At 44.5% G+C, this 27,419-nt stretch overlaps 1 protein-coding gene across 1 annotated transcript; it reads right to left on the bottom strand.

Moving 5' to 3' along the window:
- Window positions 1-1,105: 1,105 nt before the first annotated feature.
- On the bottom strand, window positions 1,106-24,350 carry bmper (BMP binding endothelial regulator). Its single transcript, XM_061215712.1, has 15 exons — window positions 23,512-24,350; window positions 21,898-21,983; window positions 15,875-15,974; window positions 13,129-13,211; window positions 12,305-12,395; window positions 11,932-12,014; window positions 9,399-9,498; window positions 8,525-8,634; window positions 8,040-8,180; window positions 7,488-7,592; window positions 6,330-6,375; window positions 5,223-5,549; window positions 4,237-4,573; window positions 2,013-2,143; window positions 1,106-1,287 (listed from the first exon to the last, which is right to left on the bottom strand). The coding sequence occupies exons 1-15, from the start codon at window positions 23,630-23,632 to the stop codon at window positions 1,106-1,108; spliced, it is 2,043 nt and encodes a 680-aa protein (XP_061071696.1). The 5' UTR covers window positions 23,633-24,350.
- Between the last annotated feature and the right edge of the window lie 3,069 nt (window positions 24,351-27,419).

Here is a 27,419-nt window from a genome sequence, read left to right as displayed (position 1 = left end):
TAAGTTATTATTTTTAAGCTAAAGGACCATGTGTAAATTCATTTCAGGAACAGCTCGGTACACAGCAAACTCACAACAATTAAGTTTCATGAAAAGAATATATGTTGCTCTTAAATAATTACTTACAAAGACAAGAGAAATATATATGTACATACATATATATGTATATACATAATATATATGCATACACACACACATATATACATATATATATACACACAAGAAAACACCTTCAGCTCAGAAATAAAGACTTGACTGTACACCGTGCATTCCAAAATACAGTACATACTCGAGGCCATTGCAACACTGTGGTCAAATACAGGGGTCTCTTCTCTTAGGCAGAATGCAATAAAAACAAACAAATACATACATAGCTTTCTTCCCTTTAAATCATTTTAAACAAAATTCAATTTGATTTTGGCTCTTGCTACATCATAAGAAATATTCTATATATAAATTAAATTTCAACAAAAATAATATTAATACAAAATGAAGTTGTCTCAAAATCTCTATACAAATCTTGCTAGTTTACAGTATTACATTTTCCCATATGCTAGTGAGGTCTCGTTCCAGAAGGTTCACTTCCATAGTCCAGGTGTGTATCTTCAGACCTGACGACTGCAAGCTCTTCTATACCTTTCATTGTTTTTATTTGATCAAAAAAATATGCAGCCAGCACCATCTCTTCCCTCTAAAACGTACAGGTCCTCCTCAGACTCCCGTCTTCATTGATCCGTTGTGCCATCTGCTGGCGGGCAGCTGTATTGCAGTTCCCCTCGAGTGAACAGGGACTGTCTGAGACTGGGGAATGCAGCCTCCCACCAGCTGACATCATCAGCAGGAGCGGAGGCGGAGGGGGGCGAGCCCACACAGGCACTCAGGGAGCCTTGTACTCTCAAGACATTCCAAAAAACGCAGCGGCAACTCTAAAAGCCTTACAGTCCACGTCTGCCACACTGCCTGCAGATTCCCTTTGGTCTCGACACCCTTCATTGTCTTGTGAGCGGTCAAACTGCTCCCACCCCCCTCTCCCCTCCCCTCCCCTCTCCTCTCACAAGTAACCCCCACTAACTACCCCCCTCCCCCCTCCTCGGGGCAGTTAATGTCACCGCCCCGGGCACAAGGTGGGTTTGATGCAGCGGCCCTGGAACAGCACCAGGTTTGCGGGGCAGTGGCAGCCTGCCACGCAGGGTTTATGGCACGGTCCGATCTCATTCCAGTTGTCGCAGGTTTTGGTGCAGCCTGGTCCGCATGTGTCGTACACTGCACCGTGCCGGCACTGGGTGGCTGGAGGGAGGGGTGGGGAGGGGAGGCAAAGCGAATCTGGGTCAGACTTCTTCAACCCCATGCGTCTTGAGTAAATAATGCAGTGGTGCCATTTTAATTATGCTCGTTTTGTTTTACTGCAATAAAGATTAGTACTAAGGACACTGGTAGTATTTAATTAAATGTATATCACATTCATTTGTGCAATGTAGTGGCTCTGCATGCTTTGCAATAAATACAGTGTTACAATATACAATTTTCTGGTACTCTGGTACTAAACCAGGTTACTTGCACTTGGTGTCTGTCAGTATAGTCTTGCTAGCTTCTTTCGAACAAACACGACTCGCAAATTAATTCATGTGATGTAATATTGCAATAATGTGATGATTGTCACAATGAAAACAGCCACATTATGATATGTTTTCCATTCCCATTGTCACTGTTATTTGAGCATGTAATGGAATACTTCAAAGATTTTCACAGCAAGTTTTACAAATGCGAGTCATACCAAATAGACAAACACAACCATTGAAGTAATATTGTGTAAAATCCAAATTGGACTAGTTGGGCAAAACTATATACGGTGTCAAAAACCAGACACCAACCTTTTGCTCAGTAAACGCTTTCAGTAAATAGTGTTTATATTGGATTGGATGTGCCTACCTTGAGTAGTCTTGTGACTGGGTACATTGATATATTGTGAATATATTGTGAATATATTGTGAATACACTGTGCTGTCCCTCACCCATGCAGGTCTGCTCCGGCCTCCAGTGCACTGGGGCCCCCTCCCGCTCGCAGGCCCGGCTGTAGGCTATGAAGGACTCGCAGTAGCAGTTCTTGTGAATGGGACACTCACACATGTCTGTGACACAAGACCTGGGGGAACAGACAGGGAGAGACAACTCAGACACTGAGAAACGGATGACAGACACTGACAGATGGATTCATCACAGGCAGTACTGTCGGGTCAGCTCACTACATACTGAATATCCACTGATTGAGTCCATAGCAGTTTGGATCATTGGAATGCATGAAAATACACCAAAATATGGCAAACTTTTAGATGCAGTATGTAAATAAGTATCACCCCTGGCTCTCGCTACAGTGTGGCACTCTCCATCTAGTGGCATACTTTAAAATTACAAGAAAGTTCTGTTTCAGGTAGTACAGCTGCTGCAGACCGTCGTGCAGGTCGTCACTGGAATGTCTAGTGAAAATGTCGAAAATGTTGATCCAGTTATATCACTGAGCCAGGACACTAGTATACTTCTATACACATTCATGTGTACACAGAAACACACACATCTACAGACACACAGAAACACAAACAGGCACACATGCGCACACACTCACCCACACACACACACAAACCTTGTATTTGAATATGCCTCATATATATAACTTTCCCTCTGTATGTTCCTTCTCTTCCTCTCCCTCCCTCTCTCTTTCTATCTCTCCCTCTCCCTCTCTAATTCTCTCCCTCTCTCTCTCTCTGTGGGGGTTAGGAGGGATGTTTCCCATCTGGACTATAAAGCTGTTGAAGCTGGGGCATCATCACTCATCTGGAGATGTTCCTTTCCACTCCGATGACATCAGCCGCACTCTCCTCGTCAGACCCACACACTGACCTGAATACTACCCTTTCATCGTTTCATCTCATCTTCCATTCTCAGGCCTCATTTCTCTTTCCTCCCTCTCATTTTTCTATCTCGCTGTCACTGTACGTCTGGTCAGTTGAGAGGCTGGTGGTCGCAGTGGAGTGGCGGGGGATCGAGTCTACGTGTGGGTGTGTGAATAAGTTTGTGATATTTGGGAGAGTGTGTATGTGAGAGCGATGCAGTGTACTCCTGAGTAAGAGAGAGAACTACTCACTCGCTTTTGCACTAAACGTACTTTTCCCCTCTGGGGAATTAGGGCACTTTTATCCCTGAACTTTGCACTTGTGTTTGCAATTTAAGCTGCTGTGGAATAAGCATCTGGTGAATGGCAGTAATGTAAAAGAAAAGTAAAGGTGGTAATTATGGGTATGCATGTGTGTTTGTGAATGACAGAGACAGGGTGAGAGAGACAGAGGGAAAGAGAGCAATAGAGCAAAAGAAAGAGAGTGGAGAGGAGATGGTTCTCATTTTGTTCCAGCCAGCAGAGACAGATGCACAGTTAATGATTTTCACAACCCCCCACCCAATCTGTGGCGCTGCTTTGATTCCATCACATTCCCTGATCCCGCTCCAGCCCTGGCCGCCTCTTTCCCTGAGCTGCGGAAAACGCAGGGAATTCTGACACATGCCAAGTGTGACAAGAGTGCCTACAGCACCCACCCTCCCTACCCCATCTGGCTACTGTGGCTGTATGTGGTGAAGTGGGTTAGAGCAATGCCCAGCTCTTCCATAAAGGCCTGGCAGGAATGCAGCCGGAATGTTCCGGTGGCAGGTAAGGGACAATCAGCTGACCTGGGACTGAACTGTAAAGAACGTTGGGAGGCGGACAGACTGTGTTCGCTCTTGATGACTAAGATTCTGCTAATCTTGCTGTGAAGTCACACTAAAAACGATACTTCCGCTGACATTTATGAGAACATTATTGGCGGTGTAATGCATATTTAATATGCCGCAAACCTGTTGATTCACAACATGACCTCATTTATCTGTGGCAGTTTGAACGACAGCCCACCAAGCGAGAATAATGTCACAAGTATGTTATATTATATGTTGCTGGGGATCGGTTTTGCACCCTGCAATCACACATTTCTCTGGAATTTTCCTATTGTCTTTGAGCAGGCATTATAGAATTCTAGTCTAGAAAACAAACTCACTCACAGTTACTCCTCCCTCCCTCCCACTCCCTCTCTCTCTCTCTCTCTCTCTCTCTCTCTCTCTCACACACACACACACACACACACACACACTTACTCTTTCTCTCCTACACACACACACAGTTACTCTGTCCCTCACACACACACACTCACACACCTGTAGAAGGAGGTGAAGTCCACCACAGAGTGGCACTTGTGGAACTCCCAGGACTTGAGCTTGTGGCACTCCCTGTGTGCGCGGAACTTGACCTTGACGGATCCGGGGCAGAGGATGGAGGGGGGCTTCCTGTGCGGCTGGCTGCACACCTCGTTACTCTCCACGCGCCACGTCTCCGCAAACTCGTCCACGTCGAACTTGAAGTGGCCGTCGCCGCCGATGGAGTCGTCCCGCTTGTGGCCGTTGTAATTCCCGCACAGACCACACAGCTTGCCCCTCAGGTGGGGCGCGGCCACCACCTCCACGAAACTGTCCCCATCCCACGTGATCTCCAGCCCTTTGGTCACACACACACACAGCTAAGGACAGGCTCCACAAACACCCAGGAACCAAACTCTGAGCACCTAACACGGAGTTACCCATTTACACAGAGCATTCAACACTAACACTCCTTAAGAACCTGACACTGAGCACTCAATCCTGAGCGCCTAGCAATGAGTACTGTATACTCAACACTGAACCATTAACACTGAGAACAAAACACTATGCACTATATACTGCACACCTAACACTGAGTACTATAGACACAACACTGACCCATTAACCCTGAGAACCCAACACTAGCACTCCTTGAGAACCTGATGCTGAGCAGTAAACCCTGACCCTGAGTACTGTACATGTACAGTAACACTGACCCATTAACACTGAAACCCATCACTGAGCACCACATACTGTGCACCTAACACTGAATACTGAGCACTACAACATTTCCCAAAACTGAACACCAAACACTTCTATCTGTGTGAGCTGTGTTTCTGTGGGCCAATTTGAGCATGCATCATACATACAGGCAGGAATATTGTATCTGTACTGGACTGAAGAACAATGAAGGCTACTGGGGGCAAATACAACTACAGACATGTCAGGACTTGTTCTACAGTCAGAGGGCTGCATAGGCCCTCTCTGCTACTCTAAAGACCCCTCACCGGCGATGGTGCTGAGCTTCAGCAGGTACCCGTCCAGGTCGATGGTCACGCCAAGGCCGTGGTAGGGCAGGGCGATACGGGAGCCATTTTGGCGGACGGTGAGGTGCTGGTGCAGGCTGAAGCTGTGTCCGGCGGTCAGCAGCTCCACGGACTTGGTCCAGGAGAAGGAGCGCGTGCGCCGCGCGTCGTTCTTCACCAGCACCTGGAAGCTGGCGGCGGGGGAGCAGTCTTTGGTGAGCACGTACTGGCACGTGCCCTGGAAGTTAAAGGTGCGCCCGTCAAAGGTGTTGTAGTGTGGATCCCCAAAAACAGTGCACACCCCAGGCTCTGGTGGAAGAGGAGAGATACACGGTCAGACACACCTGAATCAATCAATCAAACTTTATTTACTGTACATAGCACCTTTTATGCGATCAAATGCAATACAAAGTTCTTCCAATAATAAAACACGAGATTACCACAAACACACACAATAAAACAATAGCAACTAAAGAGAACCAAACAAGTCAAAACTGGAGTGAGGAAACACACAATCACAAAAACACACACGCACATGTATGCTCACACACATGTAAGCACATGCACGCATGAGCCCATGCACACAAATGTGTACAATCAAAACATACGAAAGCCATATAATCACTCACTAGCACATTCAACCAACAGAAAACAAAACGTTTAACACACACAGGTATTTTAATGTCAACACTGGTGTTATCTTGTCACCCAATCTGCACCTTGAGCCAGAACCTCACACACAACACCCCTGCCCACCCACTCAGATTGTGTGTTCAGTGATTGGCAGGGCTTTGGGTGATAGACAGCGCTCTATATACTACAGCTCTACATCTTGAAGAGCCAGTGGTAATTCCTAGGACAGCAGCTTCCGAGAATCCTTCTGAATATCCAAGGTACTTCTCGCCCTTGGCAACAGATTCAAGTTGAGCTTGGCCACCCAAAATCCTCACCCCAACGATTTAGTGCAAAAATGCACAGTCTCATCCAGGAGCAATTTCTCCAAGCTTCCAAATCCACCTTGGGTGTGTTACGTGAGGGGGGAAACAACAACATGCTAATTTAAAAAAGGAAAATACAGAACTTACTCACTTTCAGTGCAAACAGGGCAGCAGCCAGTGCGGTTCAGTATTTTGTTCTGCAGGAGACAGACAGACAGACAAAGTCAGACAGACAAACAACAGGAAGAGCATTCAAGGTGCATCTGTGAAACTAGAGATGGTCAACAGACAGGCAAGTTGTTTCAACTTCCCTTAGAGGTGTACATCAGAGGCTTTCTACCCCCCACATCACCAACCCCCCAGGCCAGCATTACACCCCAGCCACCCCCACCCCTCTTCAGCGAATACAAAGGGCTCTCATTGTTTGAAGTTCTTCCCCTCAAGAGATTGCCAGATTGCTTCCCAGGGTCTAAAACACAAGCTGCCTTTCTTCCGTCACTCAAAACATATTTCTTTTGTCAAAATCATAATGGTACAGGGACAGGGGTTGAAAAAGGGTCTGGTTTGGGTTCTGTCAGTCTCCTGACTGGAAGGACAACATGGGGAAATGGTGACATCACCACTTAAAAACACTTACTGAAAATATATATAAATCACACTGTGTGTGTGTCTCACCACATGGTCTTGGTCAGGAAAGAAATGCTACTATGATATGGGCAAGTCACTTGTGTAAGCAAACTTTTGCAGGTGACAACCCCCTTACTCAAAAATAAAATGTCTTTTTTTCTTTTTAAAGGAGGAGGCATATAACAATGAGAGCTACTGACATAGAAAAAGTCAGATTTAATAGTGTGTCAAGGTTACGGACAAATGTATTGGTGACACTTTACAATAAGGTTCATGAATTGCCATTCATTAATTCAATTGTTAACATAAATTAATGATGGACAAATACATTAATTAAGCATGAAATTCACTTTTCATTAGTTAATGCATTTGTTAGCAACTAACTGATGTATTTCTCCATGAATATGTACACATTAGAAAACCATATGATGAACTTATTAGTTAACCATAAACAAACACATGAACTGACTTTTTCATTCCAATATGAATTGTCAGTACCTAATGAGATGGTTAACATGAATGAATGATGTACAAATATATTAACAGAGCTGTATAGATTAACTTCTCAGTAATAGTTAACAACTACATTAGTTCATGGAGTTCAATTCATGGAACCAAAGGCCATAGGGGATGAGCAAGTGAGGAGGAAAGGGACTGAGCCACTTCCTGTTTGGCCACTCACCGAGGGACAGCTTGTGATGGGCACACACTGCTTCTGGTGGCACTCCACATTACTGTTGATGCAGGCGCACAGGGTGCAGTTCACCGACGACCACATTTCCCCTTCCTGCCACAGACATAGACAGTGTTATCTCTCAGCAACTTACTCACATACAACACACAGAATATTATCCTGTCCTCAATGTGTTCATTTACAGCACACAGACTGCATTAAATGCACTCATCAGGAACAGACAGACAGCATTAACCTCTCTGCACATGGGCTCCATTACCTTCAACGTGTTGCTTTGTGTTCATTTGAAAATGTGAATGGGTGAATGAGAGACATCACTTGTAAAGTGCTTTGGATAAAAGTGCTATATAAATGAACAAACCATTTAACAAAAGTGTGATAGAGGAGACTTGGTGGTGAAGTCCATGGTGTGGGTGAAAATAAGTTCCTGGCTTTGCCACACAGAAATGTCCATGGCTCATATAAACGGATAAATACATAAACGTGAAGCATAAGTCAATAATAACAATAAGAAGCACATGCAATGGTTCCAGTTCTCACCCTGTAGATCTTGTTCCTGACCCGGCAGTACTTGATGTCCTCCGCCTTTATGTACGACAGACACTCATCACAGCACTGCTCCTTGTCACCATGGCAACTTCCAGGCCTGGAGCACTTCCTCTTACACACCACGGTGGAATCCTGGGAAATGGAGGACAAGGGGAAAGGTGAGTGTGCCCAGTGGGTGACAGGGGCAGGCAATCTGTGCTATTTCTTCATATGTAGCAATTTTGCCATTGTTGGACAAATTAAGCATATTCGGCAGAGCATGACAGATTTGCTGTGCAAAGCGGAAAGGGTCACAAGAGGACATACTGTGAAAAATAACTGACCAACCAGATTCAATATTGCGTTTACAAGAAAATAAATGGGCCAATCAAACAGAGGCGTCTACAGAGTAAGGCTGTAAGCAGAAAGACTTATTTGACATGCGAAAGTAACCTGGCGCCAAAGGTCCTTTTGATGGCGTCCTGATTGCGTCTCACCTTGCAGGTGCACGAGGTGCAGTTGTCGTACTTGAAAGAAGTTCCGTTCTCATAAACCTCGCTGTGAAACAGGCAGCTTCCCAACGACAGATCAAACACTTTCCTCTGGCCTGTCACAAAACCCAAAATAAAACACAACCGTGTGATTGACATACGTATATAGGACTCCTCGTTCCGTAGAGACGGGGTTACTTTCAAGAACACCTAGGGGTTTCGAGGGGGTTCTTGTCAGCTTGTTAGATGAGTAACTCCTGTCCCGTTTATTGTGCTCTTAAGGTCGCTTTTAGTGAAAGATTCTTGAGAAGCCCTTCCGCAATAAAGGCCACAGCTGCATGAAAGGTCAGGACTGTGGGAATCTGGGAAATTCGGAGAGGACGCCCTTGCCCTTTGTGCAGAATGCTGAGTTCTCATCGCAGGGATGAATGCCTTGTGCTTCAGTCTATAAAGGCACTCACCACAAGTACAGACTGGGCCCAATAGACATAGGTTCAAGCTTTGGCCTTGGCTGCATTGTTCCTGAACTATGACCAGGGAATCCAATGTGGCAGGATAGAACTGGCCTCAAACTGACAGGGGTAGGGTGGTTGTAGGTCAACTAGGGGTTATGAGATTACCACTGCATCTCCCTACGACACAGCAGCAGAACCAGGCTTACTAGCTGTCAACAGTGAGATGCACCTCTCTTCCTCAGCGCTAAATCTCTCCTGTAGCAATATATGAACTGTAGGGTGAAAAATATTCCACGGGCTTGTAAGCAAGTGGGTTGGAGGCGAGCATGCACTATAACTATAGAGCTCATGGTGTGCAGGTGGGGCTAGTAAACAGGTAACTCGAACCTGAATCATTAAAATACATGAGGTGGACGGAGGGTTACCTAGGCACTTGGGGCAGCACTGTCCAAGCGGGGTGTGGCTCAAGTGGGAGGGGCAGGAGAGCACAGGGCACACCTCCTTCATACACAGCGTTCTCCCTCCCTGGAACGCACACAATGGGTTTTTTTAAACACAACACTCTGAGGCTAGTATCAAAACACAAGAGAGCAAAACAGAGTGAGCGAGATTGAGAGCAAGAGATACAGAGGAAGAGGAAGAGGGAGAGCAAGAGTGTGAGAGAGCACAAGAAAGAGAGAGAAAGAATCAAAGAATGTAATCAAGAACACCAGGTGGATCCATGAGTCATCTCCGTATAAATAGAACATTCTAGCTTTAGAGTGACACAGCAGACAGGCTGTCAGCTCAGTGGTGCTTGAGCCAGTGTTCATAATGGAATACAATTTCCATGTGTCTGACAGTCACCACACTGCAATTTGCCTCTGAATCATGCAAAACCAGCCACCTTGCCATGATTTATGATGGGAGATACACAAGTAATTCATGTCCTTGGCAGGTTTAACAAGGAAAGAGAAATCCTGTAAGTCTGTGCAACCAGAAAGCTGAGTGGGACCGGGGCGTTTGTTAGTTTTAGCTCTAGCATTGTGAGAACATCTTGTGTGAGCTGGAATGTGGACACGGAGGTGGATAGTGCAGCAGTGAGAGGGCGGGGAGAAGGGAAGGGATTATGGAGGTGATGGACAGACAGGCAGGGGGAGATGCATGAGAAAGATGTACGGCAGGATTTTTTCATTGTGTGAGGGCCAACAGGCACAACCAGTGACGCCTATCCAGGCCCACGTCCACCCCTCCCCTTCACTTTACAAACAGATAAGACCTGCTGGACAACACTGTCAAATAAAACGTCCTCCCATTAATAGAACACACACCCACTCAAAGTGCATACCTGGAGTGCATGTTTTTGGGCTTTGTTTGCTGCATGAGATCTAAATGCTAGATTTAGTGTCTGTGACCCAGTGCGAGCGAAGAAAAGGGGGGGGGGGGGGGTGAGGCTTTCATAGAGACAGCTAGGCACACTGGAATTATGACGTTAAGTGATTCCATTCATTATTCTCTTTAAATTAATATACATTAAATTGATCACTGATCAAAGGCTGGGAAACAAAGTCAGATATAGTAATGTATACAGTGCAGTCCATAAGTATTTGGACAGTGACAGCCCTGTACTCCGGTACATTGAAAATGAAACAATGAATGAAGGTCTGCAGTTCCGACACAGATCACACAGTATGAATGTAAATATCCATTAATTAAAGCTGACAGTCTGCACTTTAACCTCATATTAATTTGCTTCATTTCAAATCCAATGAGCTGAAGTACAGAGCCAAAACAGCAGAATTTGTGTCACTGTCAAAATACTGATGGACTGTGCTGTATATTATTCTTTAAACCTTTCCTTTCCAAAGAAAGAACAAAGAGGGAACTGTGTGGGAAAGAGTATGTGATATCAGTGGCAATGATTTAAATATAACTCCAACCAGCACCTCTTCCTAGCCAGAGAAAATACCGGAAACAGGAGATTAATTTCATTAATGGCAAAGTGTCTAATATGAATATGACTGTGAATAACCTAGCACTCAATGTTGAAATGAAATGTAAAAATGCAAACCTAGAAAGAATGCACAGAAACCAAAAGACTGAGTTATACTGCTGTGAGATATTATCTGTGTAACCAGTCTGTCATTCATCTATAGCAAATAAATTATAATTTAATAAAGAATAATGTAATAAATACACCTTAGGAAAACCAGCATCAGCACTTTGGAGGGGAAGGCAAAGGGAAGGTTTTTTAAGTTGACATTTTTCTTCTTTTTCATCATCAATAATAAAGATAATAATAATAGTTGTAGTAGCAGCAGTTAGCAGGTGCATTGTGCATTGTACAGGTAAGGGGAGGCCAGTTTGGCACAGAGAAGACCCCTCCTTTGTAAACCTGTACAGAGAGACCTAGCTACTGCGAGTCAAGTGTTGGAGGGTATGGTCATGACAGAAGCCTGGACCGTGTTCAGGAGCTGGGATCAGGCCGTCTAGACAGCCCTCTGCCCCAGCGAATTCACTCGAAACACCCCTGGGAGGCTGCTGATGTCATTAATATATTTATTTGCCAACCGTAAATTATATTTTTTTGGGGTGGGTGGGAGTAGGGGAATTTGCGAAGGGTGAGGTGGCATTGTGAAGTTGTTGAAAAGTTGCGGTCTGCAGGAAAGCTTATTAGGTGTTTGGCCTACAGGACCCTTCTGTAATTTAGACCAAACCTTTCCCTTCATGGCTCAGAGAACCATGTCACGCAATGCAGCTGAAAGCTGTTGGTAGAACACTGGCAATACCATAGCTGACATAGGTTTGTCCTCTATTCCTGACGGGTTTTGGGGAAACAAAGACGGGGAATGGTTGAATGGCCATAGATCGGTAAAAAAGAGAAGCAGAACACATGAGAATACTCCGGGAGGTGATTGGTGGTTGAGACTGATTATCTGGTTCTCTGATGTGGGTCGGAGGAGCTGGGATGATACTCACTGTGCAGGAGCATCTGATGCAGGGTTGTCCTTCAGGGTGAAACTCCTCCCTCTCTTTGTAGAGCCGGCCTTCAAAAATGCAGCCTAAACCAAGGGTAGCAGAAGGTCACAGACCACATCCTCTCCTCAGCCTGGAGCTCCAATTCAAGCCACATTCTAACTGGGCCCTGCCCTCCCCAAACATGGAAAAATCTGGCAGGAAGCCATTTTGGTGTCAAACATTTTTTTAAAGCTCAAAATAGTAGTGATGCCAGAAACCTTTTTTGCATTATAGTCTTGAATGTATCAGGATGTGTGTTTTCTAGTCTAAATTATGGAAATATCACATATGACACATATTGGGGGTTCATAGGGGCTTCCTTTCCCACACTCACCAGGGCAGGAGGGACAGCATTTTTTGGGGTGAATCTTGGGGTTCTTACAGTGAACCACACACTGAACCTCTGCTTCTGTGATGACACCTTCCTATGAAAAGAGGAAACAGGAAATTATTTGGGGGTCAGTGTGACCATGATCACAATCTGTGTGTCCATGTGCTGTGCAGCTGATGGATTTCAGCCCTACACCCACAACAGAAACACACAAACAACTCATTGTTGCTTCTGGAGTTTTCAGAATACAACTTATTTCTGCTCAATCCCTTCTCTGTTTTCCCTTTTATCTTTCGGCATTATGTAATAATTTATGGCTGCTTTTTAAAATAGTGAAGTATGTATTTATTGTCTTTATGGATCACAGTCCTCAGTAATGTTGGTTTGTGGGTCCAGCACCAAGCCTGCACCTGCACATCATTCCATCTCATCCAGGCTCGATTCCCTCTGGCTCCCCTCTCAACGACATCCAGCCATAAATCAACTCGTGATTCCACTCTCACTCCCCGTCTCTGCCCCTCTTTTCATCTTCCCTCCTCCTTTACCTGACAGCACTGATTAGTGGCGTTAAAGGAAAACTTGGCCGGAGACCTGAGGGTTGTAGGTTCACGACCCAAGCGGTTGCACACATAGGAGAATCATTTCAGGAACTGCTTATTGAATCGGGTAAATATGCAGCTGTGCAAACAGCCGTGCGTGGAACTGAATCTGCTGGACATCATCAACGTTATTGGTATTGGCAAGTATTTATTTCCCCTGCCGTGGAGACGAAGGGGGGGAGAGAGAATAAGAGCGAGAGAGAGAAAGAAAGAAAGAGAGGGTCGTACCTGGCACCTGCGGGTGGTGCAGGGTTTGGTGGTGGTGCTCCAAGTGCTGGAGCTGTTGTAGGCCTTTCCATCCAAATGGCAGCCTGCAGAGACACAGACAGAAGGTGACCAGTCCGTGTTACACAATCTCATTCTAGTGCTCGCCTGAAAAATGTACTGCCTGCATATGCGTATGCAATTGGATTCATCGCCTGCGTAGCTACAGGTGAATTAATCAAAAGAGTATCTATGAAAGTGGACTGTTCCTGTCTACCTGTAAATGAGTGCATTAATGGCTTGTGAGTGCTGTTCAGAAGATTAATGGACAAGCAACCCTACCCCACCAGACACAACCCTAAAGGGATTTGGCCATTAATGCTTCCTGGGTTCCCCCCCAAACACCACCACTCTCCCCCAGGTGGCTTCTCTAGCCCACTAACAAACACATCTACACATGGTCGTGCTCTAGCACATTCTCTTGTTTAGATGAAGAAACTGCAGTGATCCTAACCATGACTAAGTGTTGCAAATCTGCTGAAAATTTGTTTGCACAGGCTTTGGCTCGCGTCTCCGAGCATCACATGAGCTGGCTGGCTTCCTACTGACTCACCAGGGTCTGCAGTGACTCTGTGAGCTCAACAGCACACCGTGCAGCTGAGGCTACTGAAGCTTCTCTGCTCATATCAGAACAGGCACTCGGCAAACTGAGAGAGCTCTGTGGGTTTGTTTATCATTTTTTAACCTTGATTTAACCAAGGGAGTTAACTGATATCTCCTTTCTATTTCACTGAGATGACCTGGGGAACCAATTGGATCATTACTGACCAAAGTGTGTCAGGATTTATTGTATCACGCCAGCAATGGTACCTCGGGTTGCACAGCATCCCCATCATTACCCTGTTTAATTGCACAAGAGGAAGCACCACAACAGCACTTCCAGTAACAACCTGGTTTCTCAAGCTCTTCCAGCCAAGCACTAAGCACAAACCAAGGCCAGCTCTCCTTAGTTTCAATTATTTGGCAGGAGGTTGTTACGAGGTGTTATATCAGCTGGCAACAGCAGCTGAGAAAGTACAGTTTCTCTCGAAAAGTAAAACACTTTCTACAAATATCTGACATTCACAACTTGACATAGGATATAAAATCCGAAAGACTTAAATCTTAATAAATCTAATAAACATAATAAATCATCCAGGGGGGTAGCACTTAGAGCAGTTCTTTCATTTCCAGTAGCATTATATTGTATGATCAAGAAATAACCCAGTAACACTTGTCATTGCAGATATTGCATTTCATTAGTTTTACCCTGCTGTAGTTACACGCTGTGTTGACCTGTGACATTCCAGCATTGCTACACAGGCTCATAGCAAGCACATGCTTTAGTATGAGTTGTTGCTGTAGTTTCAAGTGGATACATTTGGTACAGTGAGAAAACTGTAAACTTCTGTATTCCAAAACCAAAAACAGAACATGTGGGGGAAAAGAATGTTGGTTTTTCGGAGCAGGTCTCACATTTTCAACAAACCCTGAATGGTAAAAAATGAAAAAAGCCACAAACAATGGCTGGGCCCTCACCAGGGCTGAAACAGACCCCCCCCCCCCACACACGTTCTGCAGCCCAGACCCTGGGCCGGGCCCAGCGAGGCACTCTATTTCCGTACCCCGCAAAGAGGCAGCACTTCAGGAATAACCTTCCAGATCTGCACTTACCGATACTGGAGGAGCCCCAAAACCACAAGGACTGGCCTCAGATTATCTGAACACAGGCCACTCTGAAACCCCAGCATGGGCCTCCAGTGTCAGAAATATGGAGCAAAATGAACGATTACGCTTAAAGTGCGCTTCAGCACGGCTGGCTTAACACTGAAAAAAGTGTGTGGTATGCAAGAGAGTCAGTGCTTTAAGAACACTTTAAGAACACAAATGATTTTAAATAGGCCCTGCTAGCAATGTTAGCAGGCCTATCATCCAATGGCATCCCTGCTGAAACAAACAGCTCAAGCTAGGTTTTGATACAGCTGGTAGCTGGTGGACCAGTTAGACCAGCTCCATACTCAACATGGTTTGACCAGCTCAAGCTACGTTTTGAAACAGCTGGTAGCTAGTAATTTCAAGATGGTCAAAGCTGGATTTTACACCAGGGATTGCAGCCAATGCTTAAGTGAAAGACTGCCCCAAAGTAAGCCTGCTAATGGATAAACTGCCTCTTTCGACCATAAACACGCTGGCTAAATCTAGGTTCAGCAGTGCGCACCATAGCCCTCAGGGCTTTGCCGTGCTTGAGATATTAACAATAGCCATAGACCAACCATCACTGTGATGATGCGTGGGAAGCCAGCGGGGCATTGATAAAATAGTCATTACATTATTTTCCCACAGGGTGGCAGTAGCGGTAAAAATTCCATGAATTGTCAAGCGCTGCAAAAAAGAAACTGATACAATTTAAGCCAAACGCAAAAAAACATTGAGTACCCTCACAATTATGGTTTGTTCTGCTTCACCAGACTAGATCGGCCTAAATTGGCCTTCAGTGAGAGAAATGTCATGCAAAGAATGCAGATTATTTGCCATGTATTCGTTTTTCTGAATATGTTGATATTGCTTACATATGTCATTATGCACATTCACATAGCTGGGTGTCCAGTGAAGCATTTGAATTCTGTGCATCAGGATACCGCAGTGTTCCCTCCTCCACCATTTTAAGCAGTGACCTTCTGATAATACATTCAGGTACCTGGTGTGCCCAGCTGGTCTCAAAGAGTCTCACCTTTGCATCGTTCACAGCAGGCTCCAGTCTGCTTGACCACCAGTGCACAGTCCTCCGCCACCAGGGGGCACTTCTCCTGCTTGCAGTCTGCTTTCTTGTCCTGAGGGAGGAGGGAAACAGGAGAGTGAGTGTCAGTAGCAAGGGTAGAGATGATTCAGTTGGATTAGAGACTCAGGACCACAAATCATATGAAATCAGCAAACAGTAACTCATTCCCAACATCATCAAAAACCAGGTGTTTTCCACACTTCATGTCCAGATAGTGACATGGTGTATTTCTAAAGAAAAATTATACTGCAAAGAGCATTTAGAGAGCGTTCCACAAGAAAAACCTGTGTATTCACTAAACAACTCACACGCATATGCATTCAGCTGGAAACACTCATTTCTGCAGCTGACTGCATGTGTGTGAATTGTGAATTGCAGTATAACACTGTAAAGCTCAATCATTCAGCATCTTAATATGTTTAAATATTCAAGTGTTTACAAGTACAACTCCTTTAAATACCCTGTCAAACTTTTTTAATCAAGCTACAATGATTTATTAAAAGCTGAGACAATGCAGTGTGTGTAATAGGAACGCTTCTAGATTTTATTTGAGCAAATACTACCACTGTCACTCAAAAAATAGCTACTGCTGACTACTAAAATAATTAATTCATCATTTTCTGTTTGTTTGTTTTGCTTAGAAAACATAGTTGCTGAGGTAGAAAAATAGATGATTTCACCGAAACCTGGATTCTATCCAAAGTTTGGTAGTCACTGTTCCGTGTGTTGGTCTCTCCTCCTTCAGCCTTCACACACGATACTTGAGAACCAGCAGAAGACTGATATGGCCTATATTCCCTGTGGGCCAGTTCAGTACATGATTCTAAATGATTTACAGTAGTACTGGAGACCATTTATTCAGTGGGGGACAGATCACACCTTGTGACCCAAAGCCAAAGGATAAGACACTTCTGGAAAGGCCCAAGGGCTACAGGAGGCATCTGTGGAAGTGCCAACTATCCAGAACAAAAGGAGTGGAAAATACTTTCACAACCTCTTTCGGGCCAACTCCTAAATTGGTGGACACTGTATTATCAGGGTCTGTATATTTGTGCTATGAACATGGGCTTTTGGTCCCACTTTTCTGCTGCAGTAAAACTAAGATAACCTAAGAAGGGAGCCCCACCATAGACCAACATTGGTAGTACATGAGGAAGGTGAGGGGTGAGAGCTGCTAGTAGAAATGGCACAGGAATAAAGTCACAAGGAAGGATGTAAAACAGACCAGCATACTTTCAGAATAAATTATTCTTAGGCTATACCGGACTCACAGGGCCTCAGAGACTCTACCTGCACAAGCCTGCCTGCTGGTCTGTGGTCTGTGCTGCTCTCTTATAGCCAGTGAGTGTTGAGTTTAATCAATGGTCGTATAAAGTTTGTGTAAGTATGACGATCAGCGGTCGTGTTTGGACTTCATTTTCACTTGTGTGAGGTGGACATGGCCTTTCAAGCACCCGGGACACAGACTTAGGAAGTGCAGAGGTAAAACAGCGACAGCGCTTCCACCCAACAACTCCCACAACCACAGCGCCCTCAGGATGTTTACGCCACAAATCCTAACACAGCTGCCTGCTTCCGAAATGTTCGGCCACCGAAGTGACAAACACACCGGCTTTAAAGAAAACAGAGCAGGATGGCTTTGTCCAGCGCGAAACTTTTGCCGCTTCGACAACCGCACGCATGCCACAAGGTTTCAGACAACATCACCATTGGGACTATGAGCGATAACTTTCAAAAATTGTGTTGTGTGTTCACAGATGCTCTTCTGCATACCACTGTTGTAATGTGTGGTTATTAGCACTACTGTCACCTTCCTGTCAGCTTTGACCACACTGGCCATTCTCCTCTGACGTCTCTCATTAACAAGGCGTTTCTGTCTTGTTGCTGCTCACTGGACAATCACACATGTGCCACAAGGTTTTCGACGAGGCATTGGGAATATGAGAAAAAACTTTAAAAAATGATTTGAAGTTTGCAGAGCAGGACAGAAGGGTCTGCCTGCCTCCCTCCACACGTCTCTCCATCTCTCGCCCTCCTGCGCCTGGCGCAGTCATTTCAGGCTGAGGCAGGAGTGCCATCGATCGGGCCGATTGCGCGAGAGCTTTGAGCTGTGGATGATAATCGGATACTTCAGTTGTGGGGCCACACCAGAAGCTCTCACAGCTCACATATCTCTCCAAGGTCATGGCCAGGGCTCGACCTACGAATGGATGGATGGATGGATGGGTACACTGTGTGGGGGGGCCGGTATCATCTTTCAGCGGGCTAAGCGGCCAGTCCATCGATCCCGCCGTAGAAAGGCTGGCTGCGGGTCAATAGAGAGAATTCATTATCAGCGGCACAGGCAGACGATAGCAGTTCTGTCAGTGTCACGCATCTCTCTGCAGCTGGTAATGGTGCTGCTGCGGGCTAATGGCTCGGGGAAGGAAAGTGCCGGAACGTGGGATTAATGCTTTCACTCCATCCACGCTTTTCCCCCACCCATCCCGGATTCCTGATAGTGACGTTCCTGGAGGTGACCTTTAACAGATCCCTGCTTTAACATCCTTCCCGTCACTCTGCTCTCCCCGTGGTGACGTCACGTCAACCAAACGAGGAGCTGACAGCCTCCCGTGTCACCGTGACAAACGGTGGCTTACGTGTAAAGGGGAGCAACAGGTGATATCAGCCAGACAGGTTATAGGTTTTACATAGAGAACTGCAGTAACCAGCCAGCTGTCAGCTCCCCACATTGCTGTGGCGATTATATACACTCTTATCACAAAATACAGTTACCCAGAGAAACAGGAGTATGTGGCATAAAGATGGTGGATGGGAGAACCCAATAAAGGCGAGAAATAAGAGCGTGCACTGATCACCCAGAAGATATTTGCACATAAGCATTCCAGAAAAACATTCACACGGGATCCACCAAATATCCACTAATGAGCCTCATACAGTCAATCTGCTGAGTACATCTGAGAAAACACTATCTCTGTATAACTGTCTCACTGTCTCTGTTTTCTGTTCACCAGAAAAGATTCAAACATATGATATTACAGTACTGAAAAGTACTACTAATATTAAACAAGGACCGCAAGAAAATTCAGTTCATCATTTCAAAAATAATAAATGACTCGGCTGCCTCAGCGCCAACTGTAGGATAACGTGTCTGTCCAGTTGTGTGAGGACAGATATGATAACCTAATCGCAAGACTGACACGGCAACCTCCTCTGTCCTGCTGTTGTCTGAATTCTTTGGAAGTTCGAGGGCCATGACCATTATCTCAAAGTAGCACATTGTGGTATTCAAAATATCAGCTCAGCAATTCCTCTGCTGAAGAATCCTGAGTTGTATCAAAACAGTTTCAGCAAGCTCAGACTATGCCTCCATGTGCCCAAAAGACTTCAATGCAGGAAAACAAGGGAAGCCACTGTTCCTCTTTTCTGCCTACATGCATAGATGATATGGTAGAGAACATTATGACACCATACCCCCACAACTGTAAAAATGCATTCCGCTAGATGACAAGAAACTCCTATAATCCTCGTCCGAACAAAGAATGGTGCCGTATGCAATGTTTACATTGTGAATACACATCCTCACTAGATGGCGACAGCTCAGCCTTTTCTCTCCTCCATTCTTCCCTTTTCTATTTCTGTCAATTCAATCAGGGTTACTAAAAAGGACATACTTTCCCTGTGGACATGAACCCGTCCAATTGCAGAGCTTCAGGGTTACATGTCAAAAAGGCTGTCTAACACAGTCAGACCAAGGCACAGATACAAAAAAGAAAACACAAAAATGTACTACCCTGCGGCAGAAGGCAGAAGCCAAAGAAAACAAAACAATACATACAGTGGAGAGACAAAATAACAACAAAAACGAAACACGTATTTAACTGTACTGCCATCTCTCATTTTTACCTGCCGTTATCTAGTCTCTTACTTCACCTAAACCTAAAACTTGTCCAACCTGCTGTAAAGCAGCTTTTAAATTAAAAGTGAATTTGAATACTAGTGTACTTTTTAATATACATACACAGTTACCGCTTTGAAACATTTTTCCAGTATAATAAAATGTCAATATTACTGACAGGTAACTTGAGGTGGTAAGAACAACTTTAGTTCTTAGAAAAAGTATGTCAACTAGACAGTTACAAATGTGTATGAGTTTTGTCCACGGGACATAGACAGAAAGAAGAACTTTTAAAGGGCACTCAGCGGTAAGATCCACTTACTCTCAGAGTCCTTAACCTCTGGCCCCTCACACTCACCCCTGTAACCTCCTTAGTAGGCCAAAAAACAAACAGGTCGTGACCTCTGCAGCCCAAATCTCTGGGATCTTTGGTTCCTTGCCAGAATGCTCCTCACAAACGTCTGATCCAGGAATCTGGAATGAGAGACGCCTCTGTCCTGACCATCGCTGGCAGGATGAAGGAGATAATCCAGAGTGGACATTCGGAGAGCCGGCCCCCTCCATTAAAGTAATCCTGCAGGTCCAGGGGCCAAAGCAAAAGCCCTCACAGAACTCAGACCACAACACTCTTTAATGCCACGAGTGTTCTGCCGCCAGGAAACTCTCGCGCATGCAAATACCACCAACCCAGTGCCAGCCCCCAGCCCCTCACCCCGGGTGGACCGCACTGTGCAACAAGTCAGTGACAGACAGGGCACCTTTCTTTATCATTTTCATTATCACATAAGAAGTAGCAACTACTTCCACTACTCCACCATCACCATTTCAAACAAATCTGAATCTTTCACATTTGAACAGCCAGAGAGGAACATGTGTGCAAATGCAGGACAAATGAATCAGATCAAAATAAACAGGTTGCCTGAAGAAAAAAAGTGAACTGTCCAGATTCAAATTCACTGGCCAAATATTCCTAGAAATATGTTGAAATTGAAGATGAAAGCAAAAGATTTTGCAACGATACTCAGTTGGGACCAATCTCTTTGTAAATGACGGGCCCTTCGTTTTCAGAATGCTTGCAAACCGATAAGCAGAGACGGGAGTTTTCATTTCTATTATGGCGGGTCACTAAAACAAAACACAGCAGGTGTTTTGAGAGAGACTTATCTGCTGCCCCTGCACAAAGTCAAACTAGGCGGACGTTTAGCGGGCGGAAAAACAAAACAGAATCACTACACCGTCTCAATTGCCGACAGATGAGGCCATTATAGCGAGAGGATGATGGCAAATGAGTGACACAGGCTCCTGGTAGGTCTGGTTGCCACCACGAAAACATGGCAACGTATGAACCCGTGAGAATTGCCTTTCCTTCCACACGCTCTGTTATTTTGGCACAAAAATAAGAGTATAAACAATCTGTGACCTTTCTGCGGATTTGCATTTGACAGAACAAAACCGAGAATAGGAAAGAGATGCGCTACGTAGTTACGAGCTAAACATCTATCTTGGTATAAAATAATGTATGCATATTTTAAGTTTAAATCTACGGATTCTCATAAATTGCATATGAGTTATAGGCCCCACTACATTTTAGGAATATCACGATATAGGCCTACCATATAACGATTCAAAATGGTTGATCCCATATGACTGTAGCCAAAATGCGTAAAATGTCATTAGTTTTTAAAAAAAATTTTTATCTCATTTTTCTACACCTTTGCAAATTCAGTGGACATTCGTAGTCATTATTGATACTAGCAGCCATAAAGCACAGTCGATAGCCTACAGCTATGAGTTTTCATACTCCCACTGATAAGCACAATCAAATCTGGATGCTGCTTCGTTCTTTTGAAGTGCTGCTGTGAGGTTAAAATGAGCGTAACGCTCCATTTGTACTACGGGTGTGTATAACTTGTAGCCAGGGGAATACCGCCGTGGCCGCGGACAGTTGACGCGCAATAAAGTGGATTTCTTTCGTGATTTAACTTTCCGCCACGCCACTGAAAAGAAGTTAATCACACCCATCAGTTGTAGAGCAGAAGCGATGTGTCAATTAATTGATAAAAGTACCCCGTCTCACCAAACACACGCAGGTGATGCAGGGATTGTCTGTAATGTTGGGTATGTGCAACACCTCTCCTTCGTTTTCGCAGCTGGCCTCGGTACCTGCAGAAAACATAAATATAAAAAAACAGTGTGATTTGGTGTAACAGCCTCTTCTGATTACGCTTCATAATGTATCGACGATATGACACCGAGACGTGAACCAAGCCTCTGTGAGACGCTTTCAGTATTTTTGACCCAATTTATGCACGCTTTGCCGCACTGAATATTGATTAAATTGCAGAGTTTCAGACACCGTTTCTTCCTGTTCGGAGAAAACTGCTCGCGGCAGTAAAATCCTGAACGCACTCATTGCCAGAAAAAAATATTGCTACAGTTTTATCTGCGCTCATACTGCTGAATATTTCTGATCTACGCTTTGGAAAGTTCATTGTATTTCCCATGGGAGTGAAACACCTGAATTAGTCGCACAATTGAGATGCCCTCAAGGAAAATTAGACGGATCTACTGAATGTTGATAAATGGTGCTATTCTAATAGGCCTATCTGAGAAAACTGTAATTGTTGTTTATATGTTCTGGTCTGGAACAAATGTCGCTCGTGTCATGTCCGCGTCAACATATATTGGTTTACCTGAATTGTTAAATTCTGTGTTGTTGCTTGCCCATGTTTTTTTCCTGCATTATTTCACATATTATCCGCAGAACAGCCATTAAAACTGGTCCTATTGGCCCCTTCAGACTCGGGGATTGCTATTAAATTTACAGCCATTGCGTCTAATTAAACCTGCACCGCCTTTGGTGACTGTCGGAAACCTAATACTTTTGCTTCCAACAGAGGTGACTTTTCCTCTTTTTAATTCCCTAGTTGTATGCATATAAATATTGTATAACACCAGCCTCCACTGCTTTTGACGTGATGTGTGCCAGAAAGCATTCTCCATTTTTTACCACCGCAACTTTGTTATTCCTCCTAAAATACCTGCTTAAATGAAGTATACAGAAAACACTTCTCGTGCAGGTGAAGAGGACAATTGTTAGACGATACTCCGCATATTTAAAATACCAGGTAGCAAGCCACTTGCAAAGAAATCTGATCCAAAAGGATTATAGCCATTGTAATGGCATTCAGTTGATACTCCTATCAAGTTAATTCCCCCTCCGCGTGAAACGTTCTTGTTTGAATAATGATATGCTCCAGGTTCACTACCAGCTACTTAAACCCGCAGCATGCTACAGTTTATTTGAGTTTCCAACAATCAAGGTGACGTAACGTAGGCAACTTGTCGGCAATTTGAAATAAATACGGTTAGTGGCTTTCAGATGGCAATTTAATTGTAAATGTTGCAGCTCACTAAGCTCCGTTTCAATCAGCCTGCGGGCAGAGCGAAATGCAGACCTCTTAAAAGACCACAGCGTCGGGCGACCGAAACATCCCTGAACCTTGAACCAAGAGTTCAGCCTGTCATCAGTCGCGCGCATTAAATAACAAGATAACTAAGCAACAGTTGTATATTCAATAGTAGGCTATATAAACTGTAGGAGGCCTATGTGTTTGAAATGCATAGGCGAAACATTACACATAATAATAATAATAATAATAATAATAATAATAATAATAGTTTTACATACCTGTTATTAAAGTTGAGATGGAGTGAGGCATTTGAAACAACAGAAGCGCGAAGAAAAAGCTACAGGTGAATTTGGTGGCGAGTCTCATAGCCAGTACGTTTAGGCAGGAATATAGAAGCATCCTAGTTCAATCCAGGTAAAAATGCTGCAAAAATAAATTAAAAAAAACAAAGAAAAAACAAAAACAAAAGAAAACCACGTCCTTTCTGTTTATGCTTGTGGTTGTAAAACTGTTTTAAAAACGTAGATAATTTCCAAGAAAGTGCTCTCATCAACTCCTCAGTACCAGTGCTCACGCCACCCCTAACCTTCACTTTATCGAAATGCAAAACAGCATCGGGTGCTCTCGCTGGAATCTGCCGACAGACCGGACGCATGGAAATTATAATGACAAAGCAGCGTGGACAGACAGGCGACAATCTTCATTCCAATGATAGTCCTTTCACTAGATCCATGTCCCCAACAACCGAAAAAACACTTAAAAAAACAACAGAGACAGTTAAAATAATTTCGCAAGGGGTTCGCAAAAAATATTTTAAAAAAATGAAACTGACAAAATAGTTAAAACTCCGTAACTAAAACGAAATTAGAAATAGGCTACATTAAATTAACGTAATGTCCTTAAAGAAGTATTCGTGTATGCCATTGCCTCCAAAACGCAGAAGTTAGTTCGATCTGTTCCCATTAATTGCGAAGATCACCAGGTGCGATGTCTATGTACCGTCCAGTCAAGACCGAGATGCTGCGGGGATCTCACGCTGCGAGGCGAGCGACAGAATGTCGAGTCGAGCCAGCAAAACTGGTACCCTTTCACTTGGTGCAGCAATAGTATTGCAAGCATCAAGCCGCCAAGTCCTACCTTTAAAAAACTAAGACACTGAACGATTCCACTGTAATACAAACGCCGCTGGTCCAGTTAAGCGATCCCACAGGGGAGACCTCCTCCTTCCACGAAGAGATCGGCCCCTCAATATTTAAATGCTTGCCGCGAGATTAATAATCCAGCTCATTTGGCGATCAACCTGACCCACAGTTCCCAGCTGTCCACCGCTCGTTTGTAATGAAACCATCCGCGCAACGAGACACACATACCTCCGAGGGAGATCCACCTACCTAATGCTGTAGTATCTTGTTTCACTACTAACAACTCTGAATACAAAACACGTAGGCTACTTCACGTGCAGTTACTGTAAATCTCTGGCTGTTAAACGCGATAATTGGGGAGAAACAAAATTAAACCGGCAGCAGGCTGCGTAAGAACGACACTCAAACATTTTAGTCCCCTTGTCCTCTAGTGTTAAAAGACTTAATCGTATTCTTTTTGATGACGGCAACTAAGTATTTCCACTTGCAGCTTCGCTTTGTAAAGACCAAGTTGAGCGCAGAGCAAAAATATAGAATTAGTGTCGGATGATTTATTGATTCATAGCATTTTCTGTAAATCTGTTAATTTTCTGCAATTGAAATTTTTATATCTAAAAGATTGCAAGTAGATAAAAAGCCTCTTCAGTAAAGACGTGTGGGAAAATGTTGACATCTCAAAGTTAATAAAGAAAGTATTTATTTCAAATTGTATTGATTATCGAATATACTCTCGCTTTACATTACACGTGTTTTCCAATATCAATTGTTTCGCTGTCATTGAAACTTTTCATTCCATCATTCGAGTCACAGTGTGGAAAATAAATGAGTGTCTTCAAAGCAGCAATGAATCGGACCACCCATGTCTATATTTAATTGCCAACAAAACAAACATTACAACGCTTTTTAATTTAGGAAACGTCGCCACATATTGCAAACGCCTTGCATTTGGGCACTGCGCTGAGCCACCCGGCGATGGAAGTTGGTACCAAGCATTGATTTAAAACTGATCAGTCGCGGTTACACCCGTCACTAGATGGCACCAAAGAGTACGATTTCCTCAGGCGCACTGGCGACAATAACACGTCTAGTTTGACTCTCACCAGAATCCAGTCAATGTACTTTCATCCTCCCTCAGTATTAAATTTAGATTTTACAATACTGAAACACAATGGTCAACATTATTAACCAATCATACTGCTGCACACATGGCTATACTGTCAGTTTTGTATATTACTGGCCTTGATAGTCCGTAAACCAGATGTCCAGCCAGTCAAAGACAGATAAGCAGTCCCCTCTTTGCAATAGGACCTCAGCTGTTACATCACCTAGCAAGCTGCCGTCAAGTTCTTCAAGGGCCAACTGTTCCTCACTTACATTGAACTGAGGCTGACCTTTGACCCCTGCAGGGCTGGAGGGTTGGTGCCAGCAGTTGGCTACCATGGTGTCCACCCTTAAGCTGTTCAGTGAGTGACTGGGAGATGTATTCATTTTGACCGTGGCCCTGAGCCTTGAGTCACATAAAGCAATGACCATGCTCCATTTGCGAGGACATAGGAAATCCACCACATCTCACTGGAAATGAGAGTGAGAGAGAGGAGAGATAAAGGAGAGAGAGAGAGAGAGAGAGAAGAAAAAGACTCACATTTTTTTTTCTTAAATCTAATCCAAAGATTTTATTTTTAACAATCCTTTGTCCCAAAACTTTGTGGCACAGTGTTACAATGGTTCTTTTGGGGGGGGTTTACACTAAAGAACAGTTGGTCCCATCTTATATATGAAATGTACGGTGTCTGTAAACATGGAAAACAACCATACGCTTTGAATAGGATCTATATATATTAAAAAAAAAAGACAAAAATAAAACTAATGGCAATAACACAGATTCTGTTTGGGTGCTGTTATGGATTTATGTCCAACAAAGCTGACCAACTAAAACTGGCAAATGAAACATAAAAATACAGCAACAGATTAAAGTATAACTGCTCTGCAGCCTTTACGGGTAAACTAGATTGAATGCCTCTAATGTGCTTCACTGAAAAAACCCATGAGTGCAGAATGGAGGCTGTTGCTCAGAGATCACTGCCCTGCTGAACGGCCTCATGTACAATGTAGGGACATAAAGAGCTGAAAGTCAAACAATAAAGTGTATGGAAAACAACAGAAAAAAAAACCTACAAATGTGGATTTTTTTCTTTTGAAGAGTTGTGAAACGTACTGTAGCAGGTGCCTGGGACAACAGACCAGCCACAAAAACCTTATCTAACAAACACCTTCCCCGCTGAAGATGCAAAAAATGAAGTCACAAATGTTTATTCAACAGATGTGAACAGATACACAAACACACACCGGAGAGCCTCTCAAAGTCTCTCGAACTGGCACAGGCCTTCCTTGGTGCTGCCGGGCTGAAAGATGACTGACATCGATAAATGTGCCTCGTCTATTTAGAGTGTGTGGCCGAGCACGGCAAGCCTTCTCTTTCTCTCTCTCTCCGCCTGCTTTTCCCTTTCTTTCTCTCTCTCTCCGCCTGCTTTTCGTTTGAAGAGGACCAGCAGGTGTTGTGTGCGTGAATAATACACGCTAAACTAAGCTACTGCAGCAGGGCGTCTCCTGCCGCTGTTGTGGAGGGGGGCCTCGCTGCTCCCCCGTCTGCAGACTAAGCCACAGGAACCTCTCGCTGAAGCCCCCTGACTGTCTCCGACCTGAAGTGTGTGTGTACGTGGCCAGCAAATCCCAGCCTGATAAGCAAATCCGCTTGGAGAGGGTGCTACGGACAGACCCCCTTCACCTACACCCACAACACAGGGGATAGGGACACCTCGGGGTCATTGTGGGGCAGGGCAGTGTTGGGGGTGGGTTAACGGTTTCCACTTTGACTAGAGGGCAATACAATACGGTGCCTTGTAAGTTGTGGCATTGCGTTTTGGTGTTCCGAACCCACCCCTACCGCCAACCTTTGGGACCCAGGGGTGGCAGTGCCAAACATGTCCCCGCTTCCTGAACGCAGGGAGCAGGGAAAGGGGGGCACCGTGCGGAGGCAGGCAGTG

The sequence above is a fragment of the Conger conger genome, chromosome 1 (genome assembly GCF_963514075.1).
Source record: "Conger conger chromosome 1, fConCon1.1, whole genome shotgun sequence".
NCBI classification, from domain to species: domain Eukaryota; kingdom Metazoa; phylum Chordata; class Actinopteri; order Anguilliformes; family Congridae; genus Conger; species Conger conger.
Note: the sequence above shows the minus strand (reverse complement) of the source record. Positions and strands in the feature narration are given on the sequence as shown.

Excerpts from the sequence above, each read along its gene's own strand:
- bmper (XM_061215712.1), bottom strand. The coding sequence starts at position 23,632 with ATGCTTCTATATTCCTGCCTAAACGTACTGGCTATGAGACTCGCCACC. Across the intron at positions 12,015-12,304 it reads ATGCTGTCCCTCCTGCCCTG|GCTGCATTTTTGAAGGCCGG; the intron begins GTGAGTGTGGGA and ends CCCTTGGTTTAG. Across the intron at positions 4,574-5,222 it reads GAAGCTCAGCACCATCGCCG|GGCTGGAGATCACGTGGGAT; the intron begins GTGAGGGGTCTT and ends GTGTGACCAAAG.